Consider the following 21745-nt stretch of genomic DNA (forward strand, 5'->3'; position numbering starts at 1 on the left):
ATACTTAGATTTACTAAAATGTTCTCCATTTACCGACATCACTTCCTGCAGATTGGTTAGAGAGTCAGTTGGCAAACTAGTTGTAGCCCAAATGAGCCAATGGTAGTGACTCTGATCATGACACTTGAAGGGCCCCAATCATTTTGCTTAAAATTACAAATTTTTCCTGATGAGCGTCAGCTAATAGGAAGTCTAAATTTAGAACATCTTATAGATTCCCTTCAGCCGTCTGACATCAGATAAAGTGAACTACCATATAAATTTTCTAAGACATGTAGCCACATGGAGAATTGATTAGCGGAATTCGATCAGCATTAAGTACTGAATATTGAAAGCGGTTACTACTAATTGATAAGTTATGTAGTGATTGCAGATAGTCGACAGGAAACATTAGACCTAGGCTTCGGGCTATTTGGCACTCGTCAGCAAGGTGTACGTGTTTTTGATGGAGTTTTGTTCTCTGAGCTGGATGGTTTGGTCGTGGAGCTTTCGTCGTTCTTCTAAGCGACACCATCACAAACTTCAGGTAGAAGTGAAGTGTTCGAATTTCTCCACATGTGGCTCACAGCTTGTCCTGTACACCTCGATGTTGATTGGTTCTTGTTGACCTTAAACCTGTGATTTTTTACTTCTTTGTTCTGGTTGTGTCTCCCATTGGTTTGATTTTTGTTCCCATATTTGTGCATAATTTTCCTGATCCAGCTCAGAGAACATAACTCCATGAAAATCACCCACCTGAGCTAAAAATCTCCACCATCTCAAGGTGTACGTGTATTCTTGAGAGAACTAAATGCTGCCTGTCAGATTAGGCCCTGCTTCGCAAACAGAGAAGTTACTACTGATCCATACAAGACACGAATGACTTCCTGTAGAACTAAGATGAATCTTCAAATGGCTTATCACTGGTTAGTGATCGATACTATGTTTGTCCGGTCCTTCTTAGTGCAGATCGACTATCTTGAACCAACTACATACCACCACCTCACATCTCAACCTAGTGTACGCGATGTCGAGCCACCCAGACAAATGAACACATTGCAAATGAGTTGATAGAATTCGGTCTGCAGTAAGAAGGAACTGACATACATGATACTGGTCACTACCTAGTGACCAACCAATTGTAAATATTTGAAAGTTAATTCATCAAATGATATATAAACTTCTCTTTTTGAACTTTCAGCTGAACGTTCAACTATCAGGAAGCAACCGATTGGTCAAATATCACAAACAAATTCCGATAGTTTAGGATTAACAGTGATAGATTCATTAAAAAAAGTACAAAAAGCTGTTAAAGACAATGTTCCAGTGCACAATCCACCAATAAAAAGACGTAATTATTGTTTAAATGTATTTTTCTGAATATATATTCCTTGTATGCAGAATCAATCTTATGATATTCTTACAGATTATATGTGTATGATATGAAGTAACATATTCACATAAATATTTGTGCTGACCGAATAGTAGGGAGTTGCTTTTTAAAATTAGTACACTGTGGATTTGCACTGATCAATTATTTCATTTAGTATGACAGTGAATATCAGGAAGCAGTTTTCTCGGGACAGTAACTACTGCTGACATTATTGTCTGTCGACAATATGATCTAAATGTTAATGGTGCTGGAGTTTACACATGGAATAAAACAGAAACATTTTCATCAATCTTATAGAAAATCTGAGATCAAAGTTCTTGGTTAAACTTTTCATTGCTGATTTCATAGTGACTTATAAACATAAAAAGATTATTAAACATTTTTCACTGCTTGCGATGATAAATATTTATAAAGATGTCGAATTATTTATATTTAAACTTCATTTTACTGCAGACCATAATTCAGTAGTATCGAAAATCTTAATTCATCTGATCTATGTGATAAAAGCTATTTATCTTATAAGTTTTCACTCTTGTCTCGACGTTTGAACACGTTCTTTTAATTTCATGTGTAATTTTACCATAATTACTCACTTTTTTTGTGTGTTGGACATGATCAATTCGCTTTCACTTGTATCTCAGCAGTCATAATTTGTTTTCTAGTTTACAGAGCTCACTGTCATATCTAGCATTCACCTTTGGACAAGATCCGATTTCCTGTTAATGATTCTAACTTACACATGCATATCTAATCATTGAGATCACTTGGTATTGTTTACTTGAATCGTCCCATTGATATTTGAGACTGCAATTGGTCAGTCTCTTCTCAGCATATATGCATACTGTGCATATTGCCTCGACATTGATAGGTGGATAACGTGATGGCTTTTCAAGTCAACAGTACTGGGTCCGAGTCCCGGAGCGAACATCAGCCCTGGGATGCAGGTACATCCGGCCGACGAGCCTCAAGTAGGACGAAACACGCGTCCCGGATTCCACTGCTAGCCACCATCCATCTTTGCTAACCATTAGGAGTTGTAAATTTCCAGTGATCATTACAAATACGAATGTGGAATACCGCTGTAGGTATTTCTCACTAGGCAAGATATTTAGTTTAAATAATGGACTGAACTTAATTTGATACCCATTGAAAATCAGCTAGCATTGGACAGCTGTTTCTCTCCTAGGTTACTAATGCTCATCAATGAACGTGGTAGAAATGTTGCTGCGAGTCCCTTATTTTTAGACCACTGAATAGGGATCTAGTGGTTTGCATTTATAATTTCAATCAGCTCGGGATACAATTGCTTGTGATGTAAAACCATGATTTATGGCAGGCTTTGTAATTAAAGAATATACGTTAGTTTTGATAGTATATATATATATATATATATATATATATATATATATATATATACTTCTTCTCCATGTCAAGTATTACTTTAAGTTGGAAATGTGCATTAGTGGATTCAGACTCACAAGTATACAGCTAAAATTCTGGCTACAAGTTCCAGGGTTTTTAGTTCGATTCCTAGAAATTCTGTTGGTGCCGTTCCACAGAATTTCCAAGCTAGGACAAAACAGCCATTCGTGAATCCTATTTTTTCACTGGCTATGTTACTTTTATAGTCACAGTGGATAGTATAAATACTAAAGAGAATTTATTCAATATCGATACCATATTGTTGATGTTCGTCACAGACTAATCATAGTTGGTGGGCTACTGAAAACCAAGAAATATTGAATAATTGCTTCATTTCAGTAAATGGTTTCTCAGCATTATTCAACCTTGGCCTTGCCTATGTTATACATTTCCGATATCAACCAATTCATAATATATATTGTTGATCGTACGATACACTCGGTAACAGTTATTTCACTAGCTGAAAAATTCCCATTATATCGAAAACATGGTTATGAATGAGATGGCTCAAAAATGTTTGCAATGGTGCAGGTGCATCCACTCTTTGTGTTCTCCCTAATTCTAATCTTCTGAACTCTCCATGTCAGTTTTTTTCTCTTTCCAACTTTATTTCACTGGACGATACTCCTTGACTAACATCTTCAAACCCTAATCTTTCCGATGACTACTTATTCTTTTACTACCTCTACCACTGCGGGACTTGAATCGACAATTGTATCTGTGTGGTAATGTGGTATGGCAACTCGAACTAATGTACGTACGTCCGAAGTTCTACGTTGTTACTGACTGACTGATATATTCTTTCATTAAACATTTGATCGGATTTGTATTTGCACTTTTATTTCTCTCACCCCAGTTGCTTACTTACTTGCTTACGCCTGTTACTCCCAATGGAGCATAGGCCGCCGACCAGCATTCTCTAACCCACTCTGTCCTGGGCCTTCTTTTCTAGATCCATCCAATTCTTGTTCATTTTTCTCATGTCTATTTCCATTTCTCGGCGTAATGTGCTCTTTGGTCTTCCATATTTATTCAGTCGTCAGTAGTAAGAATAGGAGGTCAACCAACCTATATTAATCCTTGCAATTTTTAGTACTATAAAGATTTAATCTCACTTTGAATATGTTGACAGAAGGTGCTGATATTACGTGTTCTGGTAGAGAATTCCAGTAATTTACTACTCGGTGCAAGAAACGGGATTCTAGATGTAAATTATATGATCTCGGTTTTTGAACTTAGAATGTCCTATCAGATGACCACTCTTAAATGGAAGGAACACATAACGCATATTAATACCAAGTTCGTCGTTTAGTATTCTGATCTTTAATCTAAGTTTCATTGAACCTATAAACGTATTCAAGTTAACACGCCATATCATCTCAATACGAACAATCCTGTTATTTTACTAACAATAACGAATTCATATGCTGCAATTGTAAACGATGTATTTCGCAATAAACCAGGTCATTTTCTTTGGATTATCTTACTACCAACCTGTATGAATTCCATTGGTCATGGTTTTTGAGTTCATATTCATAAAGCCATTCTGTGGTTAACTAACAATAACTGACTATATAACTTGAATGGGGTAGTTTTGTGGATATGATTTTATTTCAATTACTAGTAAAATGCTAATAAACTGTTCAATAGTAATCCATTCACCTGAAAATCCTTCAAAAATGAACTCCATATATGCTACATCATATATATGCTTAGTTCAATAGTTCAGTAGAATCCCCGTTGGTTATACTTATTCTTTTCTTTTTTTTAGACATAAAACCGCGACCTAATCCTGATGATTTTTGTATGACGATGTGGAGTTATCAAGAAATAAAACACGAAGAAGGTAATTCATTTCATGTAAAAATCAACATACATTTAAGGTTATTTTTCTCCTCTAAAAATTACATAGATAATGAAATACTGGCCAATTGTTTTTAAAATGAATTTATAAGAAATTAGGAGTTTCTTGGAAAAAAATGAAAATCCATTCCTAATGTTGTATTTCCTCATTTCCGTAACTATTTGATTAGTCCTTCTAGTCCTCTACATTGTCTAAACATTTCATGCACCTATATTAATTGTTGCTCTGGTTAATAGACGATGCATCAGCCTCGTGACTTCTGAAGAATATCAGCTTTCATCATGAGGCGTCATAATTCTTCTGAATGAAGATCTTTGAACTCCCAGGACACAGTTTATATGGTTTAAATTGTTTATTATCGTTAGCGTTTTTTTAGCAAGGTTGTTTTCTACAGGATGGGGTTGCTGACTCCATACTCAACCCTCCTCCTTTGCCTGGTCTTGCAACCGACAGTAATTCTAGAAGAGCTACAGGTCAAGTTCATTGCTTCTCCCTAAATAGAAAGTTATTATTATTGACAAATTAGACTAAAAAAACAACATTCCATATACAAATATAGTTTTATATGGTCATGAAGATATAAACTCGAGAAGCAGTGACTAGTGAGGTTAATTATATCTCGAGTAATGTGAATCGAAGTAGAATAGTGAAGAAACCTATGTTTTCTCAAATAATATTTCATATGTTGAATAAATGTCTATCTTTCTTCTTGATTTACAGTTCCACTTCCTGAATTACTCGAAATCCTTCTATCAGGGAAATCAGATTTAATTTCAAAAAGAGTTTTTGGTGAAATTCAACCACATCGTAATTTAGCGCAAGAATTAAGAGTAAGCTAGTTTTATTTAACATGTTTTACTAACAAACATTGGGTCATGCTTCGTGTCAAGCATAAACAATTGGTGTATTTATGAAGTTGACAGTTTTTAGAAAGTAAATATTTGGAGGACAGTTTAAATTACAAACTTATTAGTCATTTACTAAGGCTAGCTGTGAAAAAAATCTGAGTAGCTTAATGGAAGGTTTCATCACTTACAGCCTGGGATCAGCGGGCTAGTGTTCCAGTCGTAATGTGGAAGTTCTAAACAAAGTACACTGACGAGCCAACATAGGATGTAGTACAGGACCTTCGGGTCTCATAGGGTGTACAGTATCTTTAAACCGATGAAAATACAGTCAAAACTTTGGGATAATATTAGTTGTACCTTAAACTGTCCACTAGTTCATGATTGAAGTTTTACAGAGTGAAACCTAAGATCTCAATATTCATATTGCTTTATTTCATCGAAAAAAGGCACAAGTCAAGAAGACATTACTTATTTATTAGGTTTAAACTTCTCGTTCTACCTTCATGTATTATCAGCGCTGATGATAGTACAATTTATTGAATGTATTCATTACAACCTGATTTCATTTTATGAATTTCTTTGATTATGCTTATTTATATTGTATTTCTAGACTGCTATCGAGACAATTTATCGTGTCTTACCAAAATCGCATGCATTTGGTAGTATAGCTAATTTAATTGGAATACGACCAGGTTATAAACTAGAAACACAAATATTAAAACATGGTTATACACAAAAAGAATACAAAAATATACTTATTAAAACACTTAGAGATGCATGTAAGTATTGTAATAATAATAATAGAGAAATTCTATTGATTTCTTCTATGCACTATTTGTAACGTACACACTAAGTAAAAATATCTATATGGTATATTATTGTCTATTTTCTTTACTGTCAAAAATCTTATAGGATACATCATCATTACTAACGACGTCATGTTTTATTGTTTAAAGTTATTATTAAACCCCAATAAAGAGAAGTTAAATAAGGAAACCGATCATATCAGAAATCACTTTGAATTGCTTTAATAACTTTGATCGAGTGAATCAATGTTTTAATAAATCTTTCTTTAACTGTTGATAAATTTGATGGTATATAAACAAGCTAAAAAACATTCGATTCAATTCGACTGTTATATAAAAGTCAGTTTAATGTTGAGTGAATAAGAAAAACGCATTTTAACAAAAGAGACTTTTTAATACCAAGTGTAAATTTGTGTATATGCCTTTATGTTGGATCGATGACAGAAAAGTTACTGATACAATTGATTTGTCCAAACGTAAGTGAGTAAAATGGGGTTTGTTTATTAATATTATTTATTTAAACACATAAATATAGGTACAAGAAGGTTTCAAATAGACATGCGCGACATGAATCATTCGTTTTGTGTGAGAGCTAGGATACCGACCGGGTGCCCAAACCGAAGCAGGTGGTTTTCTTAGGGGGCCACACCTGGAGCCTTCGACCTAAATGTTTGACTTACAAGGCAGTTGGGCAACGTAAGGAGATGCAGTCCTATGGTAGCCGTGACCAACGACTGGTTCATGCGTCATTTGTTCCCTCAGGGTACTGGAGCCCATGGGCACCATTGGTTTGGAATCAGGGTTTTCCAACTCCCTCAGGTGAACCCTCCTAGCCCACCCACCCAGTTAAAGCGTCGGACATTCGCTTTTTGTCCTCCAACTTTCGTAAACAACACCCCCGCCACGAGAAGGCAGTGAGTAGGACTTCCCTGGCAGTAGTTGTGTGCACGTGGTCATATGAGAGCATTTCGAGATGGAGAGCTGACTTTCTTCACTGTCGGCCGTACCAGGGCATTTGGGGTCTACATGTGGAAGTTAAACATCCTATTTTTATTTTTGTGGATGATAAATTATTTCAAAATATTTTTTCCGATGCTCATTTGATCATTGGAATTTTAATTTCCTAGTTAAGCATAGTACACTGCAACAAGTGATGTCGATTCAACAAAATTATGATTTAGAAAAATTAATTATACAAATTGCTGAAGTATGCAGTATAGTAGCGACAGAATTAATAGGATCAGATACAGCAAAACCTGGTAAACATTTTACAGGTAAATTATGAAACCATTACCCATCTTAATAATTTCGATTGATTCAGTTTTTAATTATATGAAGTTATCATTTAATGTGTTCTTCGTATAACTATTATTGTAATTTACTTTCTTGATTAGATTGAGAAGAACCAATGTGTAGAACTTTTAAATCGTTTAGTTTATACATTCTAATGGATTAATCAAATTTAAACGTTCAACTTATAATGTGCTTACCAAGTTACATAACTAATCTTTATAATACACTTCATTTTAGATTACATATTTGAGAATTATTAGCAGCAAAGCCCGTTACACTTAGGTTTGGTCACAGAGCACCATCTTTACCATTTCTTATCAGCGAAACTGAAGAAGCTGATGTTCTCCGTTGTATTTAAAATCTCGTTGTGATACTCTTTCTGAATATGACCTTGGATAATATTCCACGATTCTACAAAACATATCAAAAGAGAGACAAGCTGTTCAAGTTTCTGATGATAAGTTTACGCAGAAAAATCAGTCTAATTTTATATCCGTTTACAAAAAAATTATGTGAACATAAGTTTTCACTTCAATGAGGCACTATACAACAGTACTCTTCAATTTGTATGATGAGAATTTCCCTTTAGGAAACAAAATCTGTAGTTTCTATTGAAATTAATATGTTCCGTAGAGCTCTAAACGCTTACTTATTCTTTGAATCAATCTGAATTTCGAGAATCATAAAACTAGGTGGGACTTAGTTGATCTTTTTTATCATGGAGATCTAAATAGTCTAAATAACCTATGTCAAGCTGTGAGAAATCAAGCTATTGTGAGATTATTTACAAGACATACAGTTATTACTAATTGTGTTCTGTGTACTTTATTATATATCAAAACTTTTTGTTTAAGGTTTAAACTTGGAAACACTAATCATGAATCTGGTCAAAGGGGCTATTTATGACACTCCACTTGCTAATCGTGGCGTTTTAAGTGGATTATTAGCTGCAGCTGGAGGTGGGATTGAAGCTTTACTGGGTTTGATTGGATCGGTCGGTGGTGGTGTTGAAGGATTAGCTAGGCTACTAGCTTCAGGTGCTAATCCATCTGAAGCTTTAGGTGAATTATTAAAAGGTCTCGATGATGATCCACTAATTGCTTTAAAACAACTTGCCGACGCTATGGGTGGAGGTGTGGATGGAATTAAAAATATATTGAATGCACTAGGTGGTGATAAACAAACAGCTTTAAAAGAACTAATCAAACAAGTTGGCGGTGGCGCTGAAGGAATTAAAAATCTATTCGAAGCTGCTGGTGGTATCAAAGAATTAATGGAAAGTTTATTTGGTGAAGGTTCAGAAGGATTAGCTGGCTTAATAGCAGCTGCTGGAGGTGAATTAGAAGGTTTAAAAAATTTGATACAAGCTGCTGGTGGTGGAGTTGAAGGGATTAGAAATTTATTAGAATTAGGTGGTGATCATGTAACTGGATTGAAAAATCTCTTAACTGCTATCGGTGGAGATAATGTAGGTTAGTTAGTGTAAAATTCCTTGTGCTCATATTATCATTATTTATAATGAATTTTAATTACATTCATACATCTGTTCTAAAATTATCGAATATCTGACAGATATTCTATTCAGCATTTAACTAAATAATCGAAAGTTATACTAATTTAATTGTGGATTCTTCAACGTGTCTGTAATTTAACCTTTCTCCGTACTTAAATTGTGCTCTTCTTTGTGTATTTTATTGAAATAAATCATCCCTTATATAAATGAACACAGCAAGTATTTTTAAGTATTACTCGTTCCTTGATATGCTGGAGTTGAAACGCATTGAAATCCTTAAATTAAATAAGTAATTTGACATTATCAATGATAAATACCCAACCGAATATTCATGAATTCTTAAACATTCTGGGATTAATTATTCGTTAGTCATGGTTAATTTATGGATATTCGACCTCGATTGTAAGATAGCTTTTATGTTTTACTCAAGGGCAAGTTTTCCTATTAACTGCTATTATCTACATACTTTTCTGTCATCCAAACATGGAATTGTTTAATATTGGTACTGATTTTAAGCGATGTCAGTTTTATTAATAATTTAATACAAATATAAACTAGGCAGCCCTAGAGGTGTTAATTCTATCATCTGAAATCTTATATTGAATCGAAATGTCATAATTTACTTTAAAATTAATTTCAATAATTCAATAGTCATATATCTGAGTTGTTGGTCTCTAAAAGTCTTGTGAATAATGAATTACTGATTGGAATCATTAACTACTATTCTAGGTACAGACTACCTGATTGGAGCTCACGTTATTATCGTGACTGTTGGTTGAAGACGTGGGACACAATGGTTTAAAATCAGTTGCAATAACACACTTGGTTATTCATTATATCTGAGTCTCAAGGTACTTGATACTTTTTATCCTGGATGTCTGTTCTTTCTTCTTGGTTCATTTTTAGTACTACCACCATCTCCACTACTTAAGTAGTCATCTTGCTGTACTCATGCAGTGTAGAAGCTTCAGTCAAGAGGCATTTTTAACAAATTCTACGTTCCCTATGACCAACTGAGAATAAATGACATAGGTGAAATGAATTTTTTTTTCAATGTATACTAAATGTAAATATTCCTAGTTCTTTTCTTATTTATCATACATACCTTACTTGATTCAACAACTATTATTGTCAGTGCGTCTAGTTTAGACTGACTTTCTTCCATCTATTTGATTAAGCTATCTATTAAAATACTAAATAGTTACTTCATTAAGTATTAATTCATGAGTTTAAAAAGTTTAACTACAATTCACAAGCCTTTCACTGAGTTGATTTCCTGTTAACTTGACCTTGTCTTTCTAGCTGATGCCTTGTCTACTCTCATAAAGGCTGCTGGTGGTATAAAAGATGGATTATCCACTTTATTACAAGAATCTGGCGGTGGTCTCAAAGGTTTGGAGAATTTACTTGAAGCTATTGGCGGTGGTGTTGAAGGGTTGAAAAATTTATTGAAAGCAACGGGTGATGATCCAACTGAAGCATTGGCTAACATTTTAGCTGCCGCCGGTGGTGGAATAGATGGTTTCAAGAATCTATTAGAAGCTATAGGTGGTGGTGCTGAGGGACTGAAAAGTTTGTTGAATGTAATGGGTGATAATCCAAACGAAGCTTTATCTAATATTTTAAAAGCTTCTGGTGGAGGTAGTGAAGCTCTAAAAAACTTACTTGAGTCGATCGGGGGAGGGGTCGAAGGTTTACAAACACTTTTACAGGCATTAGGAGGTGATCCTACACAAGCTTTAGCCAATTTAATCGCTTCTGTTGGCGGAGGAGAAGAAGGTTTGAGGAATTTCATTGAAGCAGTTGGTGGCGGGGCTTCTGGACTGACTAATCTTTTAAAATCTTTAGGTGGTTCTACTAAAGAAGCTTTAGAAGCTTTGCTAACTGCTTCAGGTGGAGGAATAGAAGGTTTGAAAAATTTAGTGTCTGCAGCTGGTGGAGGAGCGGAAGGTTTGAAAAATATCATAGAAGCTGCTGGAGGTGGTTTAGAAGGATTAAAAAACCTGTTATCTTCACTTGGAGATGAACCTATTGAGTCGTTGAGATCACTATTGTCAAATATTGGAGGCGGTAAGCTAACAATGTAATTGTAAAGCATTTTGATATGAATAACGTACTTATTATTGTTTTTTATAATGAACTACAAACACAATCACCAATTTCGGTAAACTGTAGTAACTCACATTGAAGTTTATCGTTCCGTAATAATCCTCTTTTCGTTAACAACAGTTAGATAAAGAAATACATTCAAGTTAGAATTCGATGAAGTTTAAGTTTAGGTCACTGTCTTGTTAACCTCACAAAAACAATGCAGTTAGTGATTTTGTAAGAACACTCATTGTACGCGATGATAATTAAATAATTAACAAGTAAATAAATCTTCTATTAGTATGATCACCTGGATATATTTTATCTACCATCATGTTACGAACTTTTTACCACTTAGTTATAAGAAAAGCAAAGTAACCAAAGCTTCATGAGAAAGTTTATTGCTGTAGCCTGGACAACGATGCTCTTAGAGTTTGAATATATCTATATATATGAACTGACCCGAACAGTTTAATATGTTCAATGCCCTTGGTCAGTTGAATAATCCACTTATGTTAAAGTAGAACACCAGAACATCTGTTAATACTATTTGACTTTGAGACAAGATGCCAGATTTATTGAATAAATCATTTTATTATGATGCGTATGTTGAGGTTTTTCTATTTCTATTTAAACACTGTCCTTTTCATACTGTTTTTTTTTGATAAATGAAAAAAATAGGTGTTGCAAATCTAATTACAGCTTCTGGGGGCGGTGCGTCTGGTTTAAAAAATCTGTTTGATGCAGTTGGTGGAGGTGTACAAGGTTTAACCAATTTATTGAGTGCATTAGGTAGTGATATGAATGAAGCACTAATTAACCTACTTAACGTAACTGGTAACCAAGAAGAAGATTTCAAGAATTTGATTGAAGCATTAGGTGGTGGTGTTGAAGGTCTTGACAATTTATTCAAAGTTATCGGCGACAAAGTTGGCATTGAAGGTTTATTAAAAACACTAGGTGGTGGAGCTAAAGGCTTAGCAACTTTGTTAAATTCATTTGGTGAAAATGGCAATAAAGAAGAAATAATAAGAAAATTAATAGAAATGTCTGGTGGAGGTGCAGAAGGATTAGCTGCTTTATTAAAATCTGCTGGTGGCAGTATAGATTCTATTAAAGAAATCTTGAATGCATTTGGTGGTGGACATGAAGCATTAGCTAAATTACTGGCATCATGTGGTGATAATCCAGCAGAAGCATTAAAAGTCTTGTTAGAAATGTTAGGTGGTGATGAAAGCGCATTACGAAATCTATTATTAGCCAGTGGACTTGATCCAAATGATCCAACTGCTTTGAAACTACTTTTTGAATCATTAGGTGGAGCTGATGTAGGTCTCACAATTTTAGTTAATGCTATGGGTGGTGGTGAAGAAGGAATGAAGAGATTGTTGAAAACACTTGGTGATGATGGACTTGCCAATCTTATCACAGCAGCTGGTGGTGGAGAAAATGGAATGGAAGCTTTAATTAAAGCTATAGGTGGTAAAGGTGTTGAAGGTTTGACAGCGTTCATTAATCTGTTAGGTGGAAAGGAATATGGTCTAGCTACTTTAATTGCAGCTGCTGGTGGAGGACAGGTTGGATTAGCCGCATTACTTAAAGCCGCTGGAAAGGTTTCTGAAGATGGAGATGGTTTAGCGGCATTGATTGCAGCAGTTGGTGGTGGTGCTGAAGGTTTAGAAGTATTAATAAATGCGGCTGGTGGAGATGAAGAAGGATTGAATAACTTATTACAAGCAGCTGGTGCAACGGACTCTAATTCAAAAGCTAATATTTTAAAAACTTTGATTGCTGCTGGAGGTGGAGGTCAAGAAGGTTTCAATAATCTTCTAAAAATACTTACTCGAGGTAAACATAAAAAACCAATAGATGGATTGTCGAATTTATTGAAAGTACTTGGAAATAATCCAGATACATTAGGAATTCTTTTAGAAGCGATTGGTGGTAATTCAGATGGATTGGCGGATATATTGGCAGCGGCCGGGGGAGGTGCAGAAGCCTTACAACTCTTGATTAATGCAGCAGGCGGTGGTGCTGAAGGTTTAGTTAATTTATTAGCTGCAGCTAAACTTGACAGTCTACAACAATTAGCAGATGTTTTAGCTGCCGCAGGTCTTAGTGATGATCTTGTTTCAGCTGCTAGATCGGGTAATTTATCGGAATTTTCAGGTATGTTAATGTGAACAGTTAATGGTAAACGATGTTATTGATGAATTAAAATTTTAAAGTTTGGTTAACTATGGCTTTTGTAACAAACATTTTAAATGCAGATGAGCTAAACAAGTGAGCTTTAAGTTTTCCCTTAACAGTATTTTGTATATAATAAACACACATTTAAACGCAGATCTCATCGTGTACTAAAGTCCCTTCAAGAAGTATTAACTAGGTAACGCTAGACATTTCTTTTAACTTAATTAGGACTCCTCTGATATAAATTCTCATGAAATTACACGGGATGAGATTCGAGACCTTTATTTTTATGGTACGTGGGAATAAATCAAGCCATTGAGTCAGTAACAAATGTTCCATGTTGAAAGTTTTTAGTTGACCCCCTACTTTATCTGCTATCCTGACGTGATGCTCAGTTTAGCTAATCAAAACAACTCGGTCGAGCTCTATCGACTGGTATATAGATTCTTTGATGCTCTACTATGAGAGGTGGCTTAATTGAAGTAGAGTAAATTCGATACAGAAAACTTAAGGTCCAAGAGCGAAGGCGTATTTTCAACTATCATGAAGTTTTATGGCAGGTTTTTTACACGACTGATCAGTACACACAATGATGTTGCCTTGCTAAACCGGAAAAGTAGTCAGGTAATTCTGGTCATAAATACAGCACACGTCACCTTGTTAAACGGATACCCTGTATCAGCGGTTAACCTAAAATGTTCGAAACTAGTATATCGAAAACTACTAACAAAAGACAGTCTGTAATAGGTCTTAATCAACTGGCCCTTGGCCTCTTCAGTCACACTTTCAGGTATTTAAAACCAACACCAACTCAGGTTTCTTTCTCAAGTCCCTCAACGAGAAATATCTTTCCACAATGTGGACAACCAAGAATTGAAAACTGATCCTTTATGTTTTCTAAATAATGTTTATCGTTGCTTTGGATAATTACCAACTTTCACTCTCTTCGAATTATTTGACTTAATGTTTATGCGGGGTAATTACTCAACCCTGAAAGTAATTTGATGTTCGATCATGATAATCCAAGAACCCTAAATATCAAAAATTCCTAACCAAACTAAAGAATGATTTGTCTCGTTAAATATCAAATAAACAGGAAGTAAAAAATTACTTTCGCCTTTGAGGTTGGTTTCTGTCTTGTCGATATAATTTGTCATTCAATTTCCAAATTATAATCACAAGTGGTTAGTGACTAGCAGTGGTATCTAGGACGTTTTATAAGGGACCTCGGGGCTCGAACTCAGTTACGTTCGCTTGGAACGTTCTCATATTATCCACTTAGATACTGAGATGTCGGTAGATCCAGCTAACAAGTCTAAAAGCAATGATGAAACGCTGATAATCATCATCCATTTCTCTTTAAAATGCCTGTAATTTAATGGCAATATCGTCGCAATGGGTACAGTATACGCATACCCCGAATGTGACTAATCAATTCAAGTCATAAACATGTGAAATAGGTTATCTGTAAAAATATCTACCAAAAAATCGAGTGTTAAAATGTTTCTGTATGGTTTTGTAAATCATGAATAACACTTTCAGTGATTAATGCCATTAAACGCACGATGATTTTTGTAATTTTTTTAATTCATTGTTTTCAACCCAGTTTAAAAAATTTTCCATCCTAATTTTACCTTCAGCGACAACTTCCTATAAGCTTAAATTGTTCGTTTTTTATTGTGGAACTTATCTAGGACAAATCTTTAATCTAATGTGATACGTTTGCATTTTTTATGATCTATTCAGCTATCTAATGTAATGTCTAACTAATAGAAGTTTCAAAAATTGTTATCACTAAAATTTTTAGAGTTAGTAGCCCATAATGCAGCAGAAGAGAATTATATGAGAACAAGAAGTGGTAAAAGTGAGTTATTTAACAAAAAAACATTACGTTTATTGCACTAGAATGTACTTATATACTTACTTACGCCTGTTATCTCCAACGGAGAATAGGCCGCCGATCAGCATTCTTCAACCCCCTCTCTCTTGAGCCTTCGTTTCTAGTTCTATCCAATGGTTGTTCATTCTTCTCATGTTTCTCTCCATTTCTCGACGTAATGTGTTTCTTGGTCTTCTTCTTCTCCTTTGGCCTTAAGGATTCCAAGAGATGAGGACTTGCCTTGTGACTTAGTTGGATGCTTTCCTCAATCTGTGTCCTATCCACTTCCAACGCTTCTTCCTGATTTCTTCCTCCGCTGGAATCGGGTTTGTGCTCTCCCACAGTAGGTTGTTGCTAATAGTGTCTGGCCAATGAATCCGAAGTATTCCGCGTAGACAGCTGTTAATAAACACTTTTATCTTTTGGATGATGGCTTTCGTAGTTCTCCAGGCTTCCGCCGCATACAGTAGAACTGTATTGATATTTATATTGAAAATCCTGACCTTGGTGTTGGTTGACATTTGTTCCATATGTTCTTCAATTGTGGATATACTGCCCTTACTTTGCCTATCCGCGCTTTCACATCTGCATCAGATCCACCCTGTTCATCAATGATGCCGCCCATATATGTAACAGTCTCTACATCTTCCAAAGCTTATCCGTCAAGTGTGACTCGACTGTTGCATGCTGTGTTGTATCGGAGAATCTTGCTTTTCTCTTTGTGTATGTTGAGACCTATTGCTGCTGAGGCTGCTGATACACTGGTCGTCTTCTGCATTTGTTGTTGCGTGTGTGATAAAAGAGCCAGGTCATCTGCGAAGTCTAGATCGTCCAGCTGCATTCTAGCTGTCCACTGTATTACGTGGTTCCCCCCAGATGTTGACATCTTCATGATCCAGCAGATCATCGAGAGTAAGAGAAAAAATGAGAGTGAACAACCTTGCCTGACACCGGTCTGTATTTCGAACGAGTCCGTCAGCTGTTCTTCATGCACGATTATGCAGTGTAATCCATCATATGAATTCCGTATGATATTGACTGTCTTCTCAGGCATGCTGTAGTGATAACATTAGCAGATAGATGATAACAGCAACCTTCAAAAGAGGGTTTGATTGACAGACAGCTGTATAAACGTGTAGGTAATGTATGAATTACTAGTTTTGTCATAGTTCTTATATCCTTTCAGTAGCTCTGGCCAAACTATTATGATACTATGAGTTTGCTTGACATGTTATTCCAGATAGGTAGCAAAATAATTAGAACATTAAAATAAAGATTATTCTAACGTTGACATGATTTTCTGTTAGACTAGGTACGGAGAAAAATATTCTGAATAGCACTTTATTATAAATCTGACATTTACTAAAGACAATTAAAAGCAAATTAATTCCGATGAAGAACAACAAAATCTGAGATTTTAAATCATCGGACCTCAAGTCATTGATTCAAAAGTATTGTACATGCTAAACAATCTGGAGATTTCAAACTTGAAGTCGTTATGAGTCGTTACTCTAAACCGTTCGGAAGTCCTAAAACTACACGGAACAGGTGTTTTTGTCTCAGCTTTCCAATGTTTACATGTGATACTTTTTGATGGGGAAAAATATCTCCTGAATGTGAAACGTTTGATAAGAAGCTGAAATAATATAAATATGAACTATACAACTATGAACGGTATCACAATTTTACCTATCTTGGTAACGATGATTCTACATAATCGCTTGATTAACAGTTTAATAACTAACTAACAGTAATTTCCGAAATCTAACAGTATCGAAATACAATGAACTTTTTGTTTAAGAAATACAAATTAGAAATATGTATATCGATTCCACAGAGAATAACTTTCAAAATTTCACATTTTTATCTGCTTCTCACGTTCCTTTCCCAAACCATATTCATTTAAAGTTTCATGATCATTGCATAATCGTTCTTAGTAGACACTGTTATATCAAGTTACGTTTGTGTTCCTTAACGAATAAAATCGAAATAAAACTAAATTATTCGGACTTTATAATGAGTTAACATTTCAGTAATTTAAACCTAAATATTTGATGTTTTGTCATTACTTATGTAAAATGTTTAGTATCAATGATAAAAAGCTAATTGTTTTATGTAAAACGGATAGATTTCGTCTGCCGACGGAGTCAACGACACGAATATGATCCTATTTGAGGGCCATCGGTTTCATTTATCTGAGTCGCAGTGTTGGTATCCACACGGGGACTCAAACCCTGTAGATTTTGCCTTCAACGTTAGAGTATTATTTACTGAAGTGTTGAGACTAGATTAGCATTAACTTGTCCAATAGGTATGATGCTTATGTTATCATTAATGTTGATTTCTTTTCGTGAAAGAGAAACTTCTAATAAGAATCAAATTATTTGTTAAGTAATTTTTTTCTAACTAAAAACTAGCGAAAGAACTGTGTAGAGAAGAAAAAGAATGGCTTCGTACACGTCCAACTGGCCCTATCAGTAAGTTATGGTGATAAGTTGAAGTAACCATTGCTTCAAACTATTACATTTTTTCACCATCACTTTAACTGTAAAACCTCACCAACCGTTTTTAGATATCCATTAGAGTTATGTATATCTAGATACATATTTCAGAGGACACCATTCGCTAATTCCTCATGCTAAGTTTAAAGTATGTTTTATATATGTTTTGATTTCTACTTTTTTAATGCTTATCTCTGGTTTGAAGCTATTTTTCTTTAACTAAGTGGACTCATTTTTGGAAAATAAATTATAAGCTCGGACTCATCGGATGGTTAGAGACCTTGAATGACATGGCTCAAAATTGTTTGCAATGGTGCAGGTGCATCCACTCTTTGTGTTCTCCCTAATTCTAATCTTCTGAACTCTCCATATCAGTTTTTTTCTCTCTCCAACTTTATTTCACTGGACGATACTCCTTGACTAACATCTTCAAACCCTAATCCTTCCGATGACTACTTATTCTTTTACTACCTCTACCACTGCGGGACTTGAATCGACAATTGTATTTGTGTGCTAATATGATATGGCAACTCAAACTGATGTATATGTGTGATCAGATTATCCGAAATGTATTGCGCTAATATATCACAAAGTTCTGGAAATCTTTGTCTTAATATTACACTATCCAAGTTCATCAAAAGAAATAATTGTTTTAAAAATATCTTCTCGTTAAAATATTCGCTTCATGGTTTGAATGAAAACTTGTGTGACGATGTGTTTCTATCAAAAAGTTGAGCAATTCGACTCACATTTACTTTTGACATTCGTAAGTCGAAAGAAAAATGACAATAAACATTTTGCTTCAACCACTTCATTCATCAATAAATCAGTTGTTTGTTCGTTTAAATAATGCTTCCAACGATTATGTTAAGTCACAGATGAGCCAGATAAAAAAGGTTAATTTTAAACATCAATGTCCAATGTTGAAGAACTTCTTAGTCAGCTGAAATAATCGGTCACTAGGCCATACGGTTCAAAGTTTCCAATCGATATGATTAACAAAGAAATCTGATCAGCTTAAAACCAACGTTTTGTTGAACCAATATTCAAGTTCGTTGATCAGGCAAAATGGTTAAATAAAAATTTACAATTTTATTAAGTATGTCTCTCTCTTTTGTTACATAGATTTCTTCCGTAAACTTACAACTACAAAACAAACTTATAGAAAATGGAAAAAAGTAAGCATATGAATTTAATTTTCAGTTTGAACATATCTAAAGTATAATATTAAACACTTTAGTTTCCCCATATGCACATCAAATTTCAGCTTAGATATTTTGGTGAAATATAGAATTTGGGCACTATTTAGTAGTCGATTTGTATAAACATCTCATTTGTACAAAAATTTAGTCATTAGATGAATTGTTCAGTAAAGATGTCTATACTAGCAGAACTGCGTGATAGTTATTTTTTTTTAGCGAACTTCTCATTACCAATCAAGCCATGAAGCATCTAATAGCTATGTCGCACAATACAAATCTTAGTATTGTAACATAAAAACATTAGGTGAATTGGGAAAACTATACGATTTACTGCAAATTATAATTCGAACTATGTATATAGATTGAATTTCATACAGAATGCGATTACACCAGGTTCCATGCTCCCACAAATGTAATAGTACTAAAACGAAAAAATCTCATAAATATTTTTATTTACTTAATCATCCATGACAAATCTATTTCCAATATATCCTGTATTTACACATATACATAAATCAAATGAGATAGGAAGTTCTATCGCCAATCATAAGCACATAATCCTATTTGTGAGAAAGAAACTAAATTATAACCAAGTATATTATATCAAATATATCTTTCATAGGGACATGACGACAGAATACTAAGATCTCATTAAATGTTATCAAGAATTAAGCACAAGGCACTGAAAATTAACCGAAATAATCCATTGTGTTGCCCAGTTAGTTTCAAAATGATCTTCGATTAAGAATTTTTCATCTGATGAATAGCTCTTATTCATAATTCCTAGAAGAATATATATACGTGTATATAATTGAACTAAAAGAATGTGATGAATACTTGCTTGACTGTATTGATCATTATCAGTAAGGAGATTTGTAGAGATTGTATTATTTTCATAGTTGGACTTACAGGTCGGTTCTAGCTGGACTACTTTTGAAAACCTGGATGTCCCGCGTGCGGGATCGTGGATACACACTGCTGAGCAGTCCGTTTTAGGACGAATGCTCCGTCCAGTGTTTCCAGATTCGCGATGGTGGTCCAGCTTAGATCGACTCGTGAATCCAACTTTGTGAATATATCGATCATACTGGTCCGACAATTACACGTTATTTTGAAGCTTCAAACAAAGATATTTAGTACTTTGAACTCTGAATAAATAGATCATCACCATACTGGAATTTGCAAATATATACATTCTCAAAACCATTTTCAGGTTAGCTTACATGCTCAAATATATAGTTCATATAGTAACTAATAAACAATAGATTATACTAATTTTGTTACGTGAATCATAGTTGAAAGGTTTTATTTCAAAAATTCCTTATTTTATGTCATAGAACCTCTCAAAAATATTTTAATTTCGCTTATCTTCCTTTAGTTAACTGAAATGGCTTTTGCAGCACAGAAAGAACTAGATTTGACTATTCTACCGGAATTTTCTCAGGCAGTACGTAACCTTACCCTCTATGCTTTAAATTTGCTACATTTTATCATGTTTTTGTATTTAAAAAATGTTAGTTTTATTTCATTTTTAATTACTGCCTTTATTTATTCAGAAAGAAATCATTTGATCAATTTTAACTTTGACATGTTAATAAATATTGTGACTCGTTTGTGATGAATTGGTGTGACCGAGTGGATTTTGTACGACAACAGGGAAGGATTTCTTTCGCTGACAGATCACCTGACAATAAATAAAGCTTCTATGTATAAGAATTTAATATTTCACTAAGAGCCAGAACACCAAAAACTAAGCCTAATATGTAGCTGTGAAGAATTAATATGTAGTTGAAATGTTGTCCTTTATATACATTTTTAAGGAATTTAAAATTACAATGAGAAATCAGTTGAATGACTTGCATTGATTAGTCTAACAGCAGAATACACTGTCTCGTAATGTTATCCTGACCACGCTGCAGTATAAATTAAAATATGGAATGAAATAAATTTCACCTCAGGAACAAATAACCCATAATTCAAAATTTTAACTAAGCCTTTGTCCCATGAAACATACGGACTATCAGTGAAAATGGTTTACTTTGTAATTACCTACACATATAAATGATCATTAAAAAATTCTCAGACACGTCATTTATAATTAACATTAGTTCAGGAAAACTAATTTGTCATTGTTTATTTTGTGGTTAGAGTAGATTTGTTCAGGTTGAAAATATGATTTTCTTAATGAACAACTAAACAAAATTAGTAAGCACTGGACAGCTGTTTCGTTGTAGTTTAAGACTCCCGAACAGTACTTGACATTGGTCAACTCTAAGTTTCACTTCTCACAAAAAATAATATTTTTTTGCACAATTAAGTCTTCTTCACTTATTCACACTTTATTCAAATAATTTTCATAATAATATACGTCGGCCAATCAGTTTTAATCGCACAAGTTAGTCCAAGTTATCATACCGCTTTATAACGACTAGATGAATACAATAAAATTATACAAAACTATGTAGTAGCAATGATAATGAGAAAAACTAAACGTTCACATTATGGTTTGAATAGATTTATATAAAGCTATACTGGAACTCAACGTTTAGAACAAGATGAAAAGTGCATTTACATCATTGGGACAATTTCTGAACCATGTTACTCACACTATCCAGTTAGTGGTTGCAGTTATCGTGTTGATCCCTACCAGGTAGTCTGATTCTACCAACACGTCTCAGACCAATACCGAATAACTTCATGAACTGATACTACGTATTGGTTTGCGCGAACCTTAATTTATTCTAACTTACTCCTGTAGCATCTAACA

At 34.3% G+C, this 21745-nt stretch overlaps 1 protein-coding gene across 2 annotated transcripts in view; it reads left to right on the forward strand.

The window, feature by feature from the left end:
• Positions 1 to 21745, forward strand: part of MS3_00009546 (uncharacterized protein) — a gene marked incomplete at its 5' end in the record, with an annotated part of 47430 nt that overhangs the window by 17361 nt on the left and 8324 nt on the right. For both annotated transcript variants that reach the window (XM_051217921.1, XM_035730448.2), the window contains 12 exons: positions 1181 to 1330; positions 4566 to 4640; positions 5379 to 5488; positions 6117 to 6285; positions 7440 to 7586; positions 8460 to 9077; positions 10421 to 11188; positions 11888 to 13375; positions 15204 to 15260; positions 17693 to 17752; positions 18902 to 18954; positions 20357 to 20425. In XM_051217921.1, the coding sequence (XP_051064358.1) occupies positions 1181 to 1330; positions 4566 to 4640; positions 5379 to 5488; positions 6117 to 6285; positions 7440 to 7586; positions 8460 to 9077; positions 10421 to 11188; positions 11888 to 13375; positions 15204 to 15260; positions 17693 to 17752; positions 18902 to 18954; positions 20357 to 20425 (3764 nt within the window). The remainder of the gene's footprint in view (positions 1 to 1180; positions 1331 to 4565; positions 4641 to 5378; positions 5489 to 6116; positions 6286 to 7439; positions 7587 to 8459; positions 9078 to 10420; positions 11189 to 11887; positions 13376 to 15203; positions 15261 to 17692; positions 17753 to 18901; positions 18955 to 20356; positions 20426 to 21745) is intronic.

The sequence above is a fragment of the Schistosoma haematobium genome, chromosome 7 (genome assembly GCF_000699445.3).
Source record: "Schistosoma haematobium chromosome 7, whole genome shotgun sequence".
Lineage (NCBI taxonomy): Eukaryota > Metazoa > Platyhelminthes > Trematoda > Strigeidida > Schistosomatidae > Schistosoma > Schistosoma haematobium.